This window comes from Diabrotica undecimpunctata, chromosome 7 (assembly GCF_040954645.1).
Source record: "Diabrotica undecimpunctata isolate CICGRU chromosome 7, icDiaUnde3, whole genome shotgun sequence".
NCBI lineage: Eukaryota > Metazoa > Arthropoda > Insecta > Coleoptera > Chrysomelidae > Diabrotica > Diabrotica undecimpunctata.
In genome coordinates, this window is record NC_092809.1 from 50,568,216 (window position 1) to 50,591,688 (window position 23,473).

The window sequence follows — 23,473 nt, forward strand, 5'->3', positions numbered from 1 at the left end:
ACGACTGATAAGATTCGCAGCAGCACTCATTATGACAGTCGCTAGCACTTATTTTGAACACAAGAACATACACAAGGTAACCTGGACCTCTCCTGATGGAAGAACAACGAGTCAGACTGATCACATCTTAATAGATTCAAGGCATGGAACAGACGTAATAAACTGCAGAAGTTATAAAGGCGCAAACATAGACTCAGATCATTGCCTATTGATCTCAATATTGAGAGCTAGAATTTCAAACAGCAGTAAAGAAAATAAAATGGATACAAAAAAATGGAATGAGCAAAAGCTGAGAGATGCGACAATTGTAGAACGGTACTCGGAAAACATCACCAACAGGCTAAAGAATCAAAATGTAATGAGGAATGCCAGACAGATATAGACTCCTTCTGGACCAGAATAAAGGAAGACATTGAAGCAGCAGCGAAAGAGGAAATAGGAACAGAAATTTGTGCCCGTAGAAATCATTGGTTTGACGATGAATGCAAGAATGCAACAAAAGAAAAAAATGAAGCCTACAGAAAAATGCTAGACTAGACGAACTAGAACAACTGTAGAGAATTACCAGACAAAGAGAAGACAATAGCAAAAAAACGAAACCACCACGAGAGAAAGAATTTAGAATATTCTATAAGAAAGTTTTCATCAACAAAAAAGAATTCAAGGCAACCACAAGACAATGAAGAAGTCAGAATGGCGACCTATTAACAACAAGGAAAGATGTATTGAATAGATGGGTGGAATACTTTAACCAGGCACTTAATATAAAGGAAGAATAAGAAAACCTGGAAGACGAAAGAGATGAGGTAAGGCAAACAGACGAGAGGGAAGAGGAACCACCAACGATTCTTGAAGTTAAATATGCAGTTAAAAAACTAGCCAGAAACAAATCACTCGGAATAGATAATCTGCCAGCTGAACTATATAAGGAAGGTGGCCATGATACCAATGGCATTACAGCAGCTTATAAAAGATATATGGACACAGAAATCCCTCCCCAATGATTGGAATATTGGAATACTTTGCACCATACACAAAAAAAGAGATAGCTTTGAATGCTCTAACTACAGAGGAATTACGCTTCTAAATGCCGCGTATAAAATATTTTCCACAATACTATATCACTGTATGACACCATATGCAGAAGAGATAGTAGGAACATACCAGACTAGTTTCAAAGGTGGTACATCGACAATTCATCAGATTGCAACCCTGAAACAAATTTTAGAAAAAAACACTGGAATATGACATACGACCCTGTGAAAAGAAGAGAAATGTTCAAAGCAATGAAAGAGCTAGGAATACCAAATCAGTTGGTAAATTTAACAAAATTAACTCTTGAAAAAGTTGAATTTAGATTATAAATTCAGGGGGAACTGTCTGAACCTTTTAAAACAAATAACGGGCTGCGCCAGCGATACCCTCTCTCCTGTATACTGTTCAATCTGGCTCTGGAAAAAGTAATACGGACGTCACAAATCACAACTACTAGTTCAATATATAATAAATCAGTGCAAATCCTGGTCTATGCTGATGATATCAATATTGTTGGGAGAACGGAAACGCTGTACGGAGAGGCGTATGTAGGATTAAAAGAATCAGCTAGAAAAATGGGTTTAATAATAAACACCAACAAAACGAAGTATATGAAAATAAGCACGCAACCACAAATACTACGACCACTTGTTATACACTGAAACACTGAAAATAATACTACCGCAGAGATAAATAGCAGAATTTCCACGGCCAACAGATAATGATATCGAGAAATACAAAAATAAAACTCTACAAAACAATAATACGCCCAGTCCTAACATATGGTTCAGACACCTGAACTCTAACAAAAAATAATGAAAACATGTTAGGATGTTTCGAAAGAAAAGTACTAAGGTGAATTTATGGAGCAGTGAATGACAATGGAGTGTGGAGAACACGATACAACTTCGAACTTTATAGAATATACCAGGAACCTGATATCGTAAAACATTTTAAGATATGACGTCTGAGGTGGATAGGGCATGTAATGCGGATGGAACAAAATAACCCAGCTAGAAAAACGCTCCTTGATAGACCCATTGGTCAGAGAAGAAGAGGAAGACCTAGAACAAGGTTCCTTGATAATATCGATGAAGACATGAGAAATATGGGAATACGTGCTTGGCGGAGAAAGGCGATGGATAGGGACGACTGTAGAGAAATTCTTGAGGAGGCTAGGACCCACGTAGGGTTGTAAAGTCAGAATGATGATGATGAATATGATTTTAAGAAAAAAGCTGTCTTGGTTCCTTTTGGTCACAGAAGGTTCTTTAAAAAAATGTGCTTTTAAATACAAAATCAAAATGGAAAGCTTTAAAACTAATTTTAAATTGTCACTAATTAGTTTTTCTCTCACTCCTCTTTCTGCTAATTGTAAATCAGATTTTTATCTTTTAAACACATGTTTAAATATACTAAAACAAAATAATTCGCAGATATGCCTACTGCAGGCATTCCTACTCATAGAACAGATTTGCCAGCACCATATCAACCTGCAGGTTCATGTTTAGCGGATCTTGAAAGTTTGGGTGACTCCACCAATATAAAGACTTTGCTCAATCCAAGTATATACACGAATTATGGATTAAATTTCAGAGATTTCTTTTTAGTAAGTATTATAACTGTAAAACTATGTTCTCGTGGAAACTTTAGATGTTATCACTTAAAATTCCTTATTATGTGGCTTGTTAACTTTCCGAGATTCATTTAATATATTCCTGCTATGTTTTCCAGTATTTTTCTCTACGTTCTTACATTTATTTATATGTTTTCTCAATAAAGTGTAGATTTGGATTAAGTAGTAAATGATTTAGTTTGTAATTAACCTAGATTTGACACCTTTCCAGATTCACTAATCCGTTAAGACTTTTAGATACACTTTTTTTTAACCGTACTTGATTTAATGCATATCTTCTAACGTTCGAGTGTTATTATTAGCGTTGTCTTTTCTAGTTTTATTGCATTAGTGACAATGATATATTTTAAAAAAGTCTTATCAATATCATTTCATAGTATTTATAAATTAAACCATTTGCTATTGTTTACATAAATTGTAATTAACAACACATAAAGTACATTTACATGGACTTTTTTAGCCTAGACAACCTGAAGTGTTAAAAACACTCTTTGAGAAAGTTGGATATAGTTTTCCTGGAAACAAATTTGAAAAAATCTGGAAAGAAGGTGTGGAGCAAGATGAGACTGGTTTAGTTTGTGTAGATACATTCAAAAAATTACTGGAAAAGTACACTCCTATACAAACAATTCGTGTAGATGAAGCTGACTGCTGAAAATATTCTATAGATATATATTTATGTAAATTGATATATTTTTATTCTATTATAACATTTTTTTATTATTAATTAGTATGTTTATTTTAATTTAACATGTAAACAAAAGGAATAAATAGCGCAAATTTTTTATAAACACCCTCAGTTAGCAACCAATTTGATTCAAGTAGATAGCTCTGATAATTAATACAACGGCTAAAGATATTTTGAATGTAGAATACCATACATGATTCATATGAGTGCATTTTGTGGTGCACTTTTATAAAATTAATAATAAACGCTCACCATACAATGAATATAATATAAATAAAACAATCATTAAAAGGACTAATTATAGTGGTAAATATGACCATGTGTGGAATGATAAAGAAATTTTATTGAAATTGAAACTCAGCAACACTGCAATAATGAACTATAAGTTGCATACATTTGGTGCATGTCAAAATAAAATCTACGAAGTTCTTATCGCTCATTTGTCTTATATGAACAAAATAAATTATATTTTAATACTAATTTCTTCCCATATCCTTTTGCCACTCAGGATTGAGTATCCAGTTCGTCCTTTACAAACTTTAGTAGACAATTTTCTTTAATTATTCATACGCTTTATTTGTTCCATATAAAACGTAATAAAAGACGTACAACGTACAGTAATGCCTACGGTCACGCACGGAGCAGATTAAAATAGTTATTAACATTGAAATGTATTAAATGTATCTTTTTAATAGAGGTTCGGGATGGTTCGAAAATCATGATAAGGGATAAGAAAAAGTTTAATTTTTATAAAACATGTATTAAATTAATGTTTATATAAATATACATAGATCCTTATTAAAAAATTATCTTAGCTTCTTCGTCTTTCTCTGCTTCTACGTCTACGCTCTTCCCTGCCTTTTACCTTGTCCCTAGATCTTGATCGTCGTTTGGAAGACTTTTCAAATACCCTTTTATCGTTTTTTAACTGCTTAATATTATCTTCATATCTACTTTTCATCCATTCGTAATCTTTTCTTCGCTTGTCGTTATCTTCTTTGGAATATTGTTTGGACGAGGATCTATCGGGATTTTTGTCAGATTTATATCTATCTTCCTTTCTACGTTTGTCTCTGGGTTTATCTGCGTGTTCTTTTTCTTTCGATCTAGGTCTAGATTTAGAATTTGTTTTCGATTTTTTTTCTTTTAACTTTTTTGATTTCTTCTTGTTTTTGACTTTGTCGTCTTCAGAACTTGACGAATCTAAAAATATCGATTTTCATTATAGGTTTAAAGTGATTGGAAAGTTATTAAGATTCTAATACTCTTACAATGCAGACACAGAATTATTAAAACAATTGAAATATAGTCAAAATACATTATAATTAAGGTGTAACTTCAACATTGGTAGCTGAGCAGTATGGGTTATGTTAGGTTATGTTAGGTTAGGTTAGGTATAGAATAAGGTGTAACTTCATCATTGGTCTAGGTTAGTTTATATATTTATATATCCAATTCTTCTGCATAAAGAAGAGGATTTGATAATACTACAACCGGATAAAATCTTCAAAGGTAGTTTGCTAGGGTAATACACCAAACAACCAAATCACACCAATAAGCCTATACTCCTTTGGATATGTAAGAAAGACTGAGTAACAGCTATATTAGAGACGAAGTGCTAAGAGATAAAGCACTTAATAAACGTCAATATGCTGTACCAGTCGAGAAAGTCAACAGATCTTGTACTAGACAAACTCTACTTAGAAAGAGTTCAGAACTGAAGTGCTTAAAAACCATGGGTCCCTTCTATGCGGCTATACAAACGTGGCTCTAGTGATTTGTCTTTTTAGGCGTAATTATCTTTAATTTTCTCGAATCGAAACGTGCAGAAAAAACTGGGGGTCAAAGCCAAAAATGCACCTTCGGTTATATTAATGGTTTGGTGGAACAAAACGCAACAGTCTGGGGCGATTCGACTTCTCAATTCTACCAAAAGGCTTCCATACTTGTGTATTACAACTGCTATGAGAAAATCGCTTAAAGGGATCTTGAATCCATTATCAGTTTTATATACATTATATATATAATGTATATAAAATATATTAGATATATATATATATATAGATATATATATATATATATATATATACATATATATATATATATATATATATATATATATATATATATATATATATATATATATATATATATAAATATATATATATATTTTGTCCATTATTTTACATGTTATATTTTATATGTGTGTTTTTAATGTTGAGTGTCATAGCTTTACACAAATAATCTCAACGACTAGTAAGTTGTAATGACAATTTGAGATATGTTGTAAATATTTACACTTTCTTCTAATTACAGTGTCTTGAAGAAGGAATAAAAGAATTCTGAAAGCTCGACCAAAAGTCAAAAGAGTGTTTCTATAACATCCCGGCCAAACCTACTGACTGCAGCCCTAATAAACTGTGTTGTTTGTATATATATATATATATATATATATATATATATATATATATATATATATATATATATATATATATATATATATATATATATATATATATATATATATATATATATATATGTTGAAGTGGAAAATAAACATAAATAAAAGACCGATTTATATAGACTTAATTTATCTATCATTAGTCAGTTGATGATATACTGTATTATAATTATTCTAGGAATAATTGAATAATCTTACCTTCAGAGCTATCGTCACTACTATCTTCAGAACTACTTTCTGAACTGCTGCTATCGCTGCTTTCCTTTTCTTTACCAGTGGCTAACTTCATTTCCATCATTTTTGGAATATTTTTTAAATGTTCTCTCAGTTCATCAGTTAATCCTCCCAAACCGATAGAGGTAAAAAAGTTAATAGAAAATCTGGTATTCTTTGGGTTATCTCTAGGAAACAGTCCTGAAAAATAAGCCTGTAGGGTCCTAAAAAAATAAGTACTTTTCAGTATAGGAATTAAAAATGAAAATAATGTTTAGGTGAGAAAACGATCAATGGAAGATCTTCTAGCGAAAAACACAGAAAAAAAAAATAAAACAAATATTTCACTATAACATAAAAGTGTAAGAACTAAATGAAGGTGTAGTGGTTTTTAATACACCAGTGGATCACCAAAGAAGACACCAAAAAACCTGAAATGAAAATGAAGAAGAAAAAACCAAATAATCCAAACAGCAAATATGTAATGTAACCATCCTGTTATAGAATTTTTGTAATTTTCAATAAATTTTCACCAGTTTTTTACAATAATGGTTCATATAGGAACACTATACTATAACAATTTTCAATTAAAGGTGACAATTGACCAAGTTCAATGAGTCACTCTCATAATACTTTGAAACATCAGTATACATCAACACTTCGCTGGTCTATATATTTACGTCCTTGAAAAGAATGGGAATAAGAGAAATAGTTTATTCGTTCCACAGACCATATCTGCATAGGCGTGGTGTGTTCTGTTTCTTGTGAATATATTATTTATTAAATAAACTTTATTGTTTTTGTTAACTTTAAAATAGTTTTTGAGGTAAGTAAACAACAGACAAATAACAGAATAATATGATTGATGATTATTCTTTTTATAGCATTAAGATGGATGCCGTAGAGGGTCTAAGTAATGTACAAAGAAAGCGGAAGTTTATGTTGGTAGAAGAAAAGCAGATTGTCTGTAGAGTGTATGAAAATTTAAAAAATACACTTCGTACAATAGAAGCTGTAGCACAGTGTTCATTTTTAAAAAAGGTGACTGGGATTGTGCAAGCTCCAAAGGTACATTGTCGTAGTAGAAAAAAAATTGAATTGAATGAGTACCAGAAAAATTTTGTATGCCCTACTATTCATTCTTTCTTTTTTGATAATAAAGCGCCAATCCTCGAATCCACTAGTACAAAGGTAATGGAGAATCACATTCCAAAAATGAGGAAAGAGACGTTAAGGATAATAATAAAAGAAATTTTAAAATTTATATATGCCAAACGATCTCGTAAATCTGTCTTAATAGAAAGAGAAGATTTAGTCTCATGGCGAGGAAGATATCTTTGCTCTATTAGAAAGGTTCGTTCTGCCCACAAAAAGATTTATTATCTGGACGAAACGTGGGCGAATGCTGGTCACACAGTATCTAAGATCTGGCAAGATACTACCGTAACAAGTTATCATCAAGCATTTGAGGACAGTTTACCAACAGGATTCGAAGACCAACGGGTAAAGGGCAACGACTGATTGTCGCCCATATAGGTAGTGAGAGTGGCTTTTTAGGCCATAATGCACTATTTTATGCAAAAAACGGGGGATTATCGCGAAGACATGGATACCCAACGCTTTTAAAAATTTTTTGAATCACTTCTTTCACGAGTCGAGCCAAATTCGGCAATAGTGATGGATAACGCTTCTTATCACAGCCGATTACTAGAACGTCTGCCAACTATGGCCACCAGAAAAGTAGACATGCAGAGATGGTAGGACAAAAAGGAATTCGGGTTTCTGAGGAAATAGTTAAAGCTGAGCTTATAAGTGTCATTAGACAGCATCATGCCAGATATCGCCAGCATGTTGTAGATACAATAGGTCGTGCTAAAGGCTGGGTTTTGTAGCTAGTGAAAATGTGACATACAAAAATTCTGATGTCCATTTGTTAGAACTCACAATGAAACGGATATTGAAAGAAGATTGGGCTAATGTCATAGCTCATATAATCAAGGAAGAAGAGAAAATGAGATTGAAGGGGATGGTAGACACTGTTTTCGACAAAATAATATTAGACTTAAGCGTGCCAGGGGATTTCCCTTCGGATGAGTCGCTGGATTTTAAAACTTTATTAGCATAACTTGGGTAATTATTTCTTTGCTAAGTAGTTCACATTCTATATAAATAGAATATACTAATTATATTTTGCACAGTTTTCTGTTTTTTGAAGTACTGTATTAGGCACTCTTTAATGACAATTAATCACTTTTAATTGAAAATTGTTATAGTTTTACACATTTTCTTTTTTAATGAACAGATAATTTCAGACCACAAGTCATAAGATTTTTAAGCAATATACCATTAAAACTAAAATTGTTAATGATCTGAATTTTACTGAATACACTATTAGAGCGATTTCTGAAGTGAAAAGCGAAACATAAAAATAAACATATTTTCAACTAATTCTGTAGGTATTTCCCATTAAAAGTTGTAAATAATATTAAAATTCCACAAGAAAATAGCTTTAGAAGAATAAAATCTAGAGAAAAAAAATAAGAATATATTCATATATGAATATATTACAACTATATTGGGATAAAAAAATAAGTTACAACTTACTCATCCTTTAATCTTGCATTTAATTTTCCTAGTCCCATATATTCAGCCAATTCTTGAAACAAGATTTTTATGAAAATCCTACTAGAACTATTGGTATCTTCTTCATTTAATTTCATGATTTCCAGTACTTCCCATCCAATGGCATCAGTAAAAAGTAAATGTGCAAAAAATTTGCTAACATTTCTCAACCTATTGGCATCTAGTCTGTGAGTTGTAGAATAAGTATCTTTAAAAATTTGTTGGAAAGGCTCAATGTACACTTTGTTGATTTGACAAAATCTTTGAGCCAACAAGCCATAAAATTTTTCGTAGGTTCTTTGTTCTGCACAACAGTCTACAAATAAAAAAAGATATTTATTCAATTTATAGTTATTTTTCCTTCTTTTAACATTTATTAATTTTTAGTTTTTTAGTCATACAGTCAGTCACATATGTGAAATTATTATCTTATCTTCCTGTACAGTAAACATCACGTCTATTATCTTAAATATCTACCTGAACCACAAAAGAAAATGGAATTAATAGATGAAGAACAAGAAAAAAAATAGGATTACACCTTTCTCATCCAGGTAACCAGTATGTCATTTTTTTAACACACACTAGACCTGGGGGCAAGGAAGGTAGGTAAAAAAATAGGTAATGAAGCAAATTTATCATTGTTTATTTTCTGAACATAGTATGAACATAATGTTTAATAGTATTTCCACATTTTGCAGTGGTAACTACTGTAAAATAAATTTGATCAAAAAATTTACTCCTATTAGTCCAGTCAGAGATTTGACCTCTAAAAATCATACAAACCCTAAAAAGATTTCAAAAACTTTGCCACTCCTATGACCGGGCTTTCCCCTAAACTCCAGGAAATCGATTTACCAAGTAAAATCTGTACTGGGTAGTGCAACATTTATATATTTATTCATTTACGACAAAATACAATCATTGCATACGAAAGTTGCACTCTTTATCTTTAAAACACATTTTAATTTTTGTTGTTATGAAACTCTGGTCAAATGATATCGAATTTTTGCCATCAAGTTAATATAAATTTTATTTAAAAATTGATTTTTGTTCAAATTATCTCTGCAGCATACAGATTCTTGGTAAATGCATGTTTTTATTTTTTCCCACTACATGGATGGTTTTAGGGAAGAAGACCGGGAGTAGGAGTAACAAACTTTTTTGCAGTCCCAAAAATGACATTCTCAGCAAAATTCAGCTAGTTTTTTTTAGAGTTTTTTGTCTCTCCAGACTGGAGTATATTGCATGTTTTTAGCAAAAAAATGCACTTAAAGAATGTTTAGATATAAGATTCTGCATGTTGGTATATATTCTTTTTTTTTGTCAAAATATGGCAGATGGCAGACTATTGATGGAGTCATCAAGACTATCTGGCTAAAGTATTTGACAGCAAGTGTTACAAGTGCAAGTTCTTGCCAGGATGGGATCTGTACCCATTAGAAGTTTATATTTCATAATTGTATATACTTAATACAGACAAAAATTATTTCAGCATTGTTGAATTATTAAAGAACAAGTTTTTATATAAATACAACAAATTCTCTGTTCCTGTCACATATTAAAGAGAGGTTTTTGTTATATATATTACATAATAATAATATTGTGATTAGAGAATACCTTTTATACCAAATAAAAATACTAACCAAGAAACATGTGACACAATTCTATTTCTTGTCCAGGTTTCAACTCCATCTTCAGTAGCTTATGTGCACATTCTTCAAAATCTAAACTAGACTGAATAGTCAAATATATTGTTCTTCTAAGAGAAATTAAATTAGTTTCAGTATTGTCAATTATTGTCCCCTGATCCTTGACTTCATCCTCATTTTCATCTTCAGATTCCTCTTCTGAACCTTCAGAACCTGATTCAGATTCACCATCACTGCCTAATATTTCTTTACTAAGGGTTTTGTATTTATCTTCATTTTCTTCATAATTATCATCAAATTTGAACACATCTACAATTATATTTAAACATTAGTAAAAAATTAGAGAAATTCAAAATAAAACTAACATAAAACACTAAAAAATAGGATATACAGAGAAAATACTTTATGTCTTACTCAATATATCCTCTGCATTAGCCTCTTTAACATCATCTAACATAATAAGATGAGTGAATTGATCTTCTTCTTCTACTAAATCTAATTCTTCTACAACAGCAGCATGATCCTTAAATCCGTCTTTCCTTATTTGGAACATAACTTCAATCATGTATTGAATTCTTTTTTCTAACTGACCTTCATGTAAAATGTTTCTTAACATCTCAAATATAGCAGTAATACCTAAAAAATAAAATTTGTAAATACAAACAATCCATTGGAGGTTAATTACCACATACCTCTACTTGAAACTTCTGTAAGTTTTTGTCCACATTCCTTCAAAAATGAAATGGCCACTTCCACAGAATCATCTGTAGGTGTCTCTACTAACAATGTAAGTATTTCTAAAGCTAAAATTTCATGTGCGACTCTCTGATTTACTAAATGAGCTACGAAAGTAGTAGCTGATATACAAATAGATTTATTATTTTGTTTAAATCCTCTTTTGAACTGCAAAACCAACCTCTTCAATAAAAGTTCTCCTATACTAGGAAACTTTGAATTAATAACAGCTACTAAGGCTGCATAAACATTTGTAAAAGTAGGAGATGCTGCTTGAGCTTGTATTATTGACTTGCACAACAAACCTCTACCTCTTACTATATTTTCATGCAATAATTCTCTAGCAATGATGCCAATATTTGAGGTGTTAATTTTATTAATGTATCCATGAACGGATTTCTTCAAGGCTTCCCATGCTATTCGTTGATAGGCTGCTGATGTTTTGTCTGTAATACTAGCTTGCAACAATCGTAATTTAGCTGGAGGGATATAAGCACCACCAGTCCTTGATGTTAACATATCTACAGTTTTTCTTTCTCTTGGTTTGATGACTGATTTATCAGGAACAGGCTCCACTGACTTTGATAACTCCTTTTCGTCTGAATTTTTATCAGCGCCCTTCTTGACAGATTCTTCAGGAACCGCATCATAATATCTAAAATAAAACAGTGCCATCTTTACAGAGCACAATTTTTTTTAAATAATATATAAATAAATACCTTTGACCAATTTTGGTCTTATCTTTCCTTGGATATTTATTCCAATATTTGTCACTGTTCGGGCGATCTTCCCCATAGTATCTTTGATAATCTTTAGGGTTGTAATCTTCCTCTGATGAATCCCTGTCTCTACTATTGTGTGCTTTCTTTTTGGAAGACTTTTTCTCTTTTCGTTCTGGAGATTTAGACTTACTCTTTCTTCGTCTTTTACGTTCTGGTGAACTCAAATTAGCTTCCTTGGTATGTGGCATATTTTAAAAAATAAATAAAATTTACAAGTTGACACAATTTCAGGAAAATATTTTTAAGTTTGACAATTCGCACGTTACTGACAGTGACAACTTGGTCCCTTGACATTGACATATAACACTCTTCTTTCTAGAGAGTTTTGTAAAAAATTATTTTTTATCATGTTACTGTTTTCGAATTTCTTAAATATCTTTTGAAACTATTTTGACTCTAATAAAGGCATGTTGCTTTCCGTACTTAGTTAGAAAGTCTGGAGAACGGCATTTTTTTATCATACAACCAAAGTTTTAAATCACATTCTACTTTTCTTTCCATGTTTACTTTTTGAAATAATATCAACATGACCAAACCATAGACTCAGAAGGTGGTGGTAAATTGAATGCCCAAAAGCAGTTTGTGATTACAATCGGTTTATGGAGGGCGTCGATAGATTCGATGAAATGGTTTCTTGCTACGCTCTCTTGGAAATGCTACAGTAGTAAACAGTTATATATTGTATGATCTTGGAATGAAAAGAAATTCACGCAAGCCTATGTCACATTTGGCATGCCGCAGATTATTTGCCAATGAGTTCATACATAATTTTTCGAGTAGAACGAGGTCCTGTAGCAATATTTCGTAAAATAAATAAGATTGGAGGACGAAAGGTGTCTACTGATCCTGTGGTTAGTTCGATGATTAATGAACATTTACCTGTATAAGGTACCTCTCGGAAATGTGCTTTTTGTAGCACAGAGAAGCCAAAGCGATCTCACATGATATACAAAAAATGTGATGTTGGCCCTTGTTTGGAATGTTTTACACCTTTTTATTTGTAATAATTGTCTCTTATAATAATTGTCTTTTGAATAAAACGTTGTCTAAAGTGGTTTTTTTTGTTTAGTAACACAATTTCCTTAACAAATTGAACAAGCGGTTGATTTTTCAACCAGTGAAATTTTCAAAGTCGTTGAGACCGCAATGGTTCTTTGGTTGAAAAATCAACCAGGTCTTGTTCGACAAAGAAAAGAACATAATACCAAGAGGATACATTATTACTCTATTTATAGTTGTTTTGACCTAAAAAAAGTTTTGCGCCTTAACGGGTTAAAACATTTTTGAAAACGATTTCCGCAGTGGAAATCGAAACATCAAAGCAAATATAAAATATGATTCTCATTGCAATCGCGTGTGATTTAATACAATAAAAAGTAATCTGTACTACATATAGGCAGTGTTAAAGTATAGGCAAAGAATATACACGTATATGCCTCTATATTCTTTGATATAGGTATAATTTGTCAGCCATTTTATACAAGTTGTAAGAATTCCGAATTAAAGCATCAAGGCTTTGCAGTCTTTATTATTTGGCATATAATGGCGTACTTTAACTTTACAACCTCGATTGTAAATGGTGATCTAATTTCGTATTGTGTTTATTGAGTTGCCAATGTCGTGCCGTACATCTTGAAATAAAAATTTATTCTTTCAATCATAGTGAAATAAATTAATATTGAACAAAATTATCAATATATGTTTCTGTCTTTGTTTGTATGTTTCTGTTAATATCATAAAAAGCTTAAAAATAAACTCTAGCTATGACGAACTATCAACCAACAGTCTGAAATATCTTTCAGACTCACTAAATTGCTTTTTTTCTCAGTGCCCTCACTCAAGAAGTGTGAGAGAGTTCAGGTTTAGCGTCAGCTACTGAACAGTACGGACGTGGAGTAGAAGCGACACCTGAAGACCGCCGAGGAGCTGCAGCGTTGAGTTGAAGCCGGACTTATCAGTTTGTGCCGTGAGTATAAGCACGTCAGAGCGGAGACTAGCGTAAGAGACTAGCGGCCGAGACTACTAAAGACAAAAGCCTATGCTGAGACAAAGCTGAACCGGGGAGATTTGTATTAATCGAATCTTCACGGAGGCCAAAATCAAGGCATAGGCAAGTGAAAAAGTAAACGGGCTTAGCCCGTCGGGATACTCCCTGTGCTAGGATTGGGATGACACTGTAAGGTGTAATATTTTAGAAATTACACTTGACAGACACGGTCCCAAGGTCAGGGAGGTAAGAAATTCAAGCGGATCCCACTCTAGTTCTGCCTAGAGCGTGAACTTCCGAGTAAAGGTACTGGGTGGCACCCAGAAGCCGTGCTGACAACGGGTCAGGTTAGGTTAGGACTTCCACCCCCACTCGAAAATGGATCGCTCACGATCCCCAGCCGGCCGAAAGGCCACTCTAAGTCCCAATGGTTATAGTTCGAGCTATAAACTCAACTATAACATCTATGATGCCCTCCTAGAAGACCAGGACACAAATTACGAGATCTTCGAAGATCTCCCCACCGAGGAAATGGACCAAAGGGACTTCAAACGCCCCAAGACTAAGAAAAAGAGGACAAAAGACCGAGCGGAGGGAAACCGCGAAAAAGAAATGTACACCACGGACGACGACGTACCCCTCGATAAACGAGCCACAACAAAAAGGATGAGACAAAGGAGCATTGAGGACGAAAAGTCCGAACTGACAAAGATGAAGTCGATATTGAAAGAAAAGGATGCTGAAATAACAGCACTAAAACAGAAAATAGAAGAACTGCAGGATACGATAGTAGCCTCGCAAAGAACAATAATTGGCCACATTGACTCAAAGTTCCAAGAACTTAGCAATGGAAAATAAAACACAAAACCTAAGAAGGCAACAGAAACGGCCCCAAAAGAGATCAGCAAAGAAGATAACTGGGAAACCCAGGATAAAAAGCGTCAAAATCTGAAAAGTCTACGGGAACAATCCCAAAGACAAAAGCAACCACAGAAAAGTCCACGGGAACAATCCCAAAGACAAAAACGACCACAGAGAAGACAAAAAAGAGAACACAAGAAGAACCCAAAAACAACAAGAAGAAGGCCGTTAAGGAAAACTTCCCTCCGCTAGCGACCCCTAGTGTAACAGCACTAGAGAGTCATCAGGAAAGAGATGCGCGCGCTACACCACGCCCTCCGACTCCATGTCAAGCACAAGCAATGGAAACCGATGGAGAGCCCACCACAAAACAAGATAAACCAACGTGGAAGCCAAAGCCGCCTGTAATTAATTACAGAGCGTCAGCCAGACAAGAGCAATACTAGACATTGCTCACAAAAAGAAGGTGATAACGTCGAATAGACTATCGAGAAGCGGAAGAGAAACTTTAGTCCAAGCGAAAAGTCCAGAAGATTACAGGACTATGGTGAAAATCATAGAGAAGTATAATCAGAAAACACCTATACAATGGATTGCCTTCCCACTAGAGGACAACATAAAACCAAAAATGGTTTTAAGAGGACTACTTCCAAACACAGATGTTACAGAAATGTTCAATACTCTCAAAAAAGAGTATGATATCGAATGTGAATCGATAAAGAACATGATTTCCAGAAAGAGCGACAAAAGAAATCTACTAATGTTTGTGCTGACAATGGAGAAGGAGGATGTGGAAAAAGCCAGGAGCATCACTAATCTGATGCATATGAAGGTCCACATCGAGGACCTCAGAAAAGCAACTGGACCAGCAACTGTGTTTCAACTGCCAGAAGTACCACCACGCGCGGAGAGCATGCTTTAAGACAGTGTCTTAAAGAAATACTGAGAACACCATCTTGATCTCGAAACAACAGCAAGACGGACTAGTGAACTCAGTTAAGGAACTGGTTACTAGAATTGTCCACGAGGCGATCGCAGACATAAAGCTAGCACTGAACTAGTACAAGAAAATAGGGGATACTTGAAGATAGGCTCCTGGAACCCAGGAGGCATAAGGACCAACCAGAATATACTAGAAGAACTGGTCAATAGATATAAAATGGATGTCGTGGCAATACAGGAAACAAAGCTCACGAACATCAACATCAAGTTTCCGGGCTACGACATATACAGGAACGATAACACGGCAAGATCAGGTGGCACAGAAATATTAGTGAAAAAAGGCATAGGTCATATCACAATTCTAACACCACAAGTAATTACTATGCAAGCAACAACAGTAAGAATACAAATAAGGCAAGGAGAAGTCAGAATTACCTCTGCCTACGTAAGACCACAAGATCTACTGATCGAAGACGACCTAAATACGTTCCTAAACGACGAACCCTTAATTATAATAGGAGACCTAAATGCAAGATCCCCAAACTGAAACGACAGAGCTAAGAACGGAAATGGAAGACTACTAAACACATACTTAGAAAACAATGACGATGTTATGGCAATGGGCCATACAGACCCAACACTCTACCCAGGAAACGGACTTCATACACACATAGACATTGTAGTAGCAAGAAACCTAGGACTACAAACAGAAGAGGATATAGAATGGGAGAAAAGGAAATAAGGATAATATGCTACACCGACGACGCCATAATAACAGCCGAAAACGAAGATGACCTAAAAAGATTTATTAAAGAATTCGAAGATACGGCGCTCATATACAACATGGAGATCTCAACAGAGAAAACTAAAGCGATAGTGATATCAGCGGAACCGAGAAGATGTAAACTAGTCGTAAATAACAAAATAATAGAACAAGTGATGGAAACTGAATACTTGGGAATAAAACTGTCAAGCTACGGAAAAGTGGAAGAAGAAGTACAAAAACAAGTGAACATGGCAAACAGAGCAGCAGGATGTCTCAACAACACAATCTGGAGAAACAAATACCTCACAACGGAAACGGAAACCAGGATATATAAATCAACAATAAGACCGATAATGACGTACACAGCGGAAACAAGAGCAGATACGGCGAAAACACAAAGACTACTGGAAACAACAAAAATGAAAGTCTTACGAAAAATAACAAACCAAACTCTAAGAGACAGAGTAAAAAGTGAGGAAATACGGGCGAGATGTGGTATAGCGGAAATAAACGCGTGGACCAAAAGAAGAAAAGTGGAATGGAATCAACACATCGAAAGAATGACAGAAAACAGAATAGTACGAATAGCAAGAGACAAATCGCCAAATGGAAGAAGATCATTGGGACGACCGAGGAAAAGATAGTCAGACAACGTCAATTGAGGCTAAAAACCGAAGTAAAACAGGCATTTTGCCTATTTATAAAGTAGGAAGAAGAAGAAGATGATGAAACGAAGGCACAACGGACCAGAACCCCATTCTATTAGAATTAGCAACGTGGGAAGAGGAAAGTACAATTTAAAGAGTTAAAAAGAAAATAAAATGGACGAACTTCAAAAGACTCGTGAGCACTGGAATAAATATAGTTCCAGTGATAGACAACCCACGAGAAATACAAGACTGAGTCCTAGAGTTGGAAAAAATCATCCAACAAGCACTCAGTAACAGCACTACCGAAGAGGAAGTAGAAATGCACACTGGAAGATTTAAGGATATACCGCAAGAAATAAAAGATTTGATAAGGGAAAAGAACAGCGCAAAGCAGACGGCAAGAAGGACAAGGAACCAGGCGGAGAAAAATAGAGCAAATATGTTAAACAGAGAGGTCAAAACAGCACTACAACAACACCGTAGTGAAAGCTGGGAAACCACTTAAGAGATATGGAGGAACAAGGACCAAATATGCAAAATATTTGGAGGCTTCAGAGAATATTGAGAAATGACAGAAAGCCAATCCCTCCATTACATGGAGAAAACGGAATAGTCTACACTAGAGTGGAAAAAGCAGAGGTAATGAGGAGTACTCTCGAGAGAGAGTGTACATTAAATTACCACCCAGACGAGGACATCGACTTCATAGAAGAAGTCGAAAGACAAAGAGAAAGACCAGAAAATCCAAACGAAATCATCCCTCCTACATCACCGGAGGAATTAAAAGAGCTAATTAAAAATAGCTCGCCGAATAAAAGCACCTGGTCCTGATCAAATAACGAACAGGGATCTAAAATACTTACCAGCGAGAGCCATATTATATTTAACAAATATAATCAATGCTATGCTAAGATTCAAGAAATTTCCAAACAGATGGAAAGAGGCCCATGTCATAATGTTACCAAAGCCCGGAAAAAACAGCACATTCCCGCAAAACTACAGGCCAATAAGCTTGCTACAATAAGATTGTAGAGAGAGTAATACTCAGTAGACTCCAGGCTGAAACAGTCAGACTAGATATAATACCCGAAGCCCAATTCTGTTTTAGATCAGAACATTCCAGTGAGCTACAAGTACTCAGATTAACAGAGTACATAGCAGCTGGATTTAATGATAAACAATACACAGGAGCTGCCTTCTTAGATGTAAGTAAAGCTTTCGACAGAGTCTGACATAAAGGACTGATCTACAAAATGAGAAGATACGGCTACAGTGGAGCAATGACAAGACTAATCTCTTCATACTTGAGCAATCGTAGTTTCAGAGTTCGAATAGAACAAGTCCTATCCGAACTCGGGAACCCGGAGGGCCACAGGGAGCGGTACTGTCACCTCTACTGTACACGATATACAAAGCAGATATACCTAGAACACCAGGTACATTACTAAGCCTCTATGCCGACGACACAGCGATAGCAGCCAAACACAGAAATGTAGACATAGCGGTAAACAACTCACAAATAGCGCTAGATGACATAGAAGAATGGAGTTTAAAATGGAAAATCGCTATAAACTCCGAAAAGACACAGGCTGTACTTTTCAAAAAGAGGCACCAACAACCAGAAGAACAGGTGACTGTACAAGACAATCCCATCGAGTGGGAAAGCGAAGCAAAATACCTCGGAGTAATCATGGACAAAGGCTTAACGTTTAGTAAACACGTAGACGCTACAATACAAAAAGCCAACATGGCAAGAGCATCGATAAGAGGCCTAGCAGGAAGAAAAAGCAAACTCAGAATAAAAACCAAAATAAGATTAATAAAAATAGTATAATTCTTCCTATACTAACATATGCATCTCTCGCATGGAGACACATATGTAACATAACAAAAAAGAAAATACAAGCGGCACATAAAAGCAGCCTAAGAGAAGCAGTCAACGTACCGAGATACGTTGCAGAAAGATTCCTCTTCAGAGAATTAGAACAAATTAGAGTAACTGATATAATGAAGGAAAAAGCAAGGACAAAGTTCGCGGAGATAGAGAACTTTGTCCTTGTTAAGAGAGATAAAATATTAGTACTTTAATAAATAACAAATTCCTCAATACTTACAATTTATTAACATTACGCCGAAAAGAAAGGTTTCAATAATACAAAAAAATAAGTAGTTTATTTTAACTAATTAATTAATATATTTATTTATCTAAACAAGAAGTTAGTAAGTTAGTTATGATTCCTCGCATGATTATAAGATCTCTATTCCTGCATTTGAATCACTATCTTCATCCTGAGAAAAGCTTTCTTCGGATAAACCAGTATTAGCAACAAATTGCGTAAGTGGTCCAGCGTAGTGTCTAACAAATATTCTTTTTCGATTTGAATATTTTTGCGCATGTTTACATATTTTAATCTACTCCTCTAACACTCCTGAAAATTTAGTTTTTGCTATATTTTCAACATCATTTATATTAAATGTTGTATTATGAGTTGTCACCTTTTACAAAGCCCATATTTTTTCGATAGGGTTTAACTCCGGATAATAGGGAGGCAAACGAAGAACTTGATGTCCATATTGTATATTTTTGCTGAACGACCTTTACCTCATTATTAGTTTCATAGACAGTCGTTAATAAACTTTTTACAAAATTTTTGTCAAAAATAGAATTTGATTTATTATGAAACTTAAAAGTAATTATGGCTTAAGTTAATTTAATTGTTATAACATTTGACTTTTTAATTTTAAATATGCACCTGATTTAAAAATTCACACGCACATTAACGCACACAGCGTTAGGTACAAAGTCTCTCCTCCAGCATAAACAATAATCAGCATTTTGCCCTTAGAAATCGGTTTCTTTAGATCAAAGTTTTTCCACTTTGATCTGCCCATTTATTTTAAACGAATATCCTAACTTTTTATTAGGACACTCCTAGTGTCTTTGGATTTTCGCCACCTGCAATTTGTATGAGATTTGAAGAGTATCTGTTCAAAAGTATGGTTTTTTTTTGTTCCTGTCTTTTTAGAAGCCATATTGTTAAATAGCTATTATTAATAACTAAAATAAACACACTATAGATACACTAAATGACTTAATAATACACTAATTACTACTACCAATATACTAAGCACTAATCTGAAAAAAAAATTAATAAAATATCCAACACGACCAAATCAACAAGTCAAACTTTCTCTGCAATACATACTTCTCAAACTATGACACTGTCAAGCAGTACACTGGTGGTTTCCATGGTAACAATAGTAAACACGATTCACTGCACATGGTTGAGGTAGGAGCCATATTCCCAAACTTAAGTTTGTTGCAGTATAAACACAGCTGACATCAGAGTCATGAGCAGTGAATGAGTTTTGATTTTTGTATTTAATAAATAAAAGTCTACTTTTAAACAACCATAACTGGATTAAACACATTCGCTGTTGACTTTTTTTGAGAGGCGTTACCCAAGAGTGGAAATAGCTCTAAAAATCAACAGGTTCCTGTCCCTGATTATAAGTTCATAATAATAAAAATCAAATCAGTTTTAAAAGCTTCATTTCACCACCAAACAGTTTTCTAGATAAAATCACAATTCAAAACATGCTTTTTTGACATGCAATTTGTGAACATTCAGTCATAAATAACTTTAATTTTTTTCTGAAGCAATGATGAATATACTCATTAGTAAATATATTTTTAAATTAAAAGGTTTTATGATTATATAAAATGTAGGATTAGTAGATAAATAAAACAAAGTATATATTTATATTTTATATATTTTTTTGATTTTTTCACACCAATTAGGTCAATTTATAAAAAAATGCGATTGATGATCCAATTTTCTGTTTTTTTAATAGAATGTAACTTCACATCTTCTAAATCTTCATAAGAAAATACTAGTAGAGATGAAGTTCCTGAAAAATAATACAAAAAATAAAATTAAAAACTATAGAAGGAAAAACAATGAAATAGATTAGAACTGAAGCTAATAGTTCATAATACACTGAAATTTTGTACTAAATAATAAAATCAGAACAATGAAGTTGGAATATCAAAATACGTGTTTTGCACAACTTACACAAGTTACATAGGAGGATAAATTGTTAACTGAGAAAACGCTGAAAGATGACTTGTAACTAAATGAATTTTACAAAGATACAAAGAACTGATTATAGAAAAATCAAGTAACTGTACCATAAATTTCTTTTGAGAAATGATTATATTCTAATTGTAAATTAAATTTTAAAACTTGACATATTAGAATCTGTTGTTTTATGCTCTTAGACTGCTCCTGTTAGGGTGTTCACAGTGCAGGTGGAAACACAAATTAATATACCCACATGAGATATGTTAATGCACTACAATGAGATGTACATTAATATCTTCAATGGGAACAATATGCTCAATTGCACATTTCACTTTTTACACAAATAAAAAATAAATTGGTCATTTGAAAAAATAATTGTACATAATTAAGGCAGTTAATATTAAAATCAATATGCAATAAACATTTCCATTTATTCTGGCTTTACTGACAGCTTGCTAAAATCTAAAAATTTTGTATATAGATTCTACATTGCTAACAACTGTTGAGATATAGCAGTCTCTACTCAGTAATATGCCAAATATACTAATGCAAGTACAGATCTACAGTAAGATTTTCTGTCATGACATGTGACAAGGAAATATATTGTTAAAATAAACAGAAATCCAAAAATTACAGAGTATAAACCATGCCTATCTATTAGAATGAACATGTAATGAAAATAGAAATAATAATCGAAAAAAGCTATTGGAAGACTTTACAGTTAGTGAATTAAAGAAACCATGTGCTACTTGGTACACAACATATTCAGAAAATTACAACTCAAGAACTACACTTGTGTAATTGGTGTTGAGTATCTTCTGCTGACCTTTAATATTAACTTGAAGCCAAATGTTATGAATTATTCCATTATTTGACTTGGTCTAGAAGAACACCAGTTCTAAACTATAAATTATATTGAACTAGATTATACTTACCAAAGATTTACTTAGATCTTGCACGCATCTTCCTGCGCTTACGCTTTAGCCTTCGCATACGCTTCTTACGCCACTAAAAAGAAAAATTTAGTTAATACAAAGGAAAAGCAAAAGGAGTTTAATGTAAAGAAAAGAAAACATAACGTTTCAGTGAATTAAAATACTGTATTGTGCTCTTAGACTGCTCGTGCTAGGAGTATCACACAGCAGGTGGAAACACAACTTGATAATATATCCCTCAGTTGAATATTAATACACTAAATAAAATGTATATCAAATTCTCCTAAGGGTAAAAAATAACTTTCAAATGAACATCGGAATACGTAAAAGGAATAAGGTAAGAATTTGAAAATATAAAAAACACGTTTTATAACATTTGAAATGAGGTTAAACACGTTTTGAAAAACGTCATGGAAAACAAACGTTTCAATCAGAATAGTATTTAAACGTTATTTAATTTAATTCATTATCTATTACTTACAGTAAATATTATTAAAACTAAAAAACAGACTAAACTTTTCCGAAATTGAAATGCAATAAACTTCCAATAAACATAAAAAGGTTTCCAATATATAAATCTTCCAAAGTATAAAAAAATAGAAACTTAAAAATATAAAGATGTTCTTACCTTCGCTCGCATTTTGGTTCTATTAAAAGAGGTCTAGCTTCAAAAAGCTAGATGATTCTTTTAATAAAAACGAATTTGTACGTGCTTTACGGCTACGACACAAAACTAAAATGGAAGAGGCAAAATTTTTTTGACGGGAGCTAGATGTACAATTACCAACTAGAGAAGTGACGATATAACAGGAACTGTTATTAATAACTGGTTACTGACAAATAACAGTGACTAATAGTTATCCAATAAATAAGTTACCAGTTATTGAGTTATTTTTTATATCAAGTCAGTTACTTGAGTAAACGATTATTCTGTTAATAGTATTGCAACATACCGAGCTCAGTCCGGTATTACTCGCTTCTTATGCCTACTTTCCGCATTTTAACTGCCTGAATAACCGTCTACCAGTGAATAACCGTATAGCAGAGAATAACAGTCAATATTTTAACGCTAATGTACGTTACTGGAGTGACTACTAAGTAAGTTACTGGAAAGATTAGCGTTAGCATTAAAAAAATAGCCAGTTATTCTGATAGACGGTTATTCTGGTACACGGTTATTCTGGTATACGGTTATTCAGACAGTTAAAATGCGAAATCACGTATTACGTTTTAGAAGCGAGAGTAAGAAATATCCGTAGATGTAGATACCTACGACATAATACGTAGTAATTATTTAGTGACCACTTATTTATCTTTTTGGGAGTATATATGTACCTAACCTGAATACTGTTAATATCAAACTAAAATAGGTATATATTAATCTTAAGCATCGAGCAAAAAAAAAATTGATGATCTTAAGACAGCA

General features: G+C 33.4%; 2 protein-coding genes and 1 long non-coding RNA gene across 3 annotated transcripts in view; 1 reads left to right on the forward strand and 2 right to left on the reverse strand.

The window, feature by feature from the left end:
• Window positions 1-3,326, forward strand: part of LOC140445322 (EF-hand domain-containing family member B) — a 48,890-nt gene extending 45,564 nt beyond the window's left edge. Inside the window, exons 8-9 of the mRNA XM_072537294.1 lie at window positions 2,472-2,644; window positions 3,132-3,326. Of these exons, the coding sequence (XP_072393395.1) occupies window positions 2,472-2,644; window positions 3,132-3,326 (368 nt within the window). The remainder of the gene's footprint in view (window positions 1-2,471; window positions 2,645-3,131) is intronic.
• A 783-nt stretch (window positions 3,327-4,109) lies between these two features.
• Window positions 4,110-12,102, reverse strand: ncm (pre-mRNA-splicing factor nucampholin). The gene is made up of 7 exons (XM_072537301.1): window positions 11,759-12,102; window positions 10,997-11,694; window positions 10,719-10,940; window positions 10,299-10,613; window positions 8,638-8,971; window positions 6,019-6,257; window positions 4,110-4,562 (listed from the first exon to the last, which is right to left on the reverse strand). The coding sequence occupies exons 1-7, from the start codon at window positions 12,007-12,009 to the stop codon at window positions 4,171-4,173; spliced, it is 2,451 nt and encodes an 816-aa protein (XP_072393402.1). The 5' UTR covers window positions 12,010-12,102; the 3' UTR covers window positions 4,110-4,170.
• An 8,681-nt stretch (window positions 12,103-20,783) lies between these two features.
• Window positions 20,784-22,836, reverse strand: LOC140445330 (uncharacterized). The gene is made up of 3 exons (XR_011951385.1): window positions 22,676-22,836; window positions 22,048-22,120; window positions 20,784-20,939 (listed from the first exon to the last, which is right to left on the reverse strand). It is a non-coding gene; the product is annotated as an uncharacterized lncRNA (long non-coding RNA).
• Window positions 22,837-23,473: the final 637 nt, after the last annotated feature.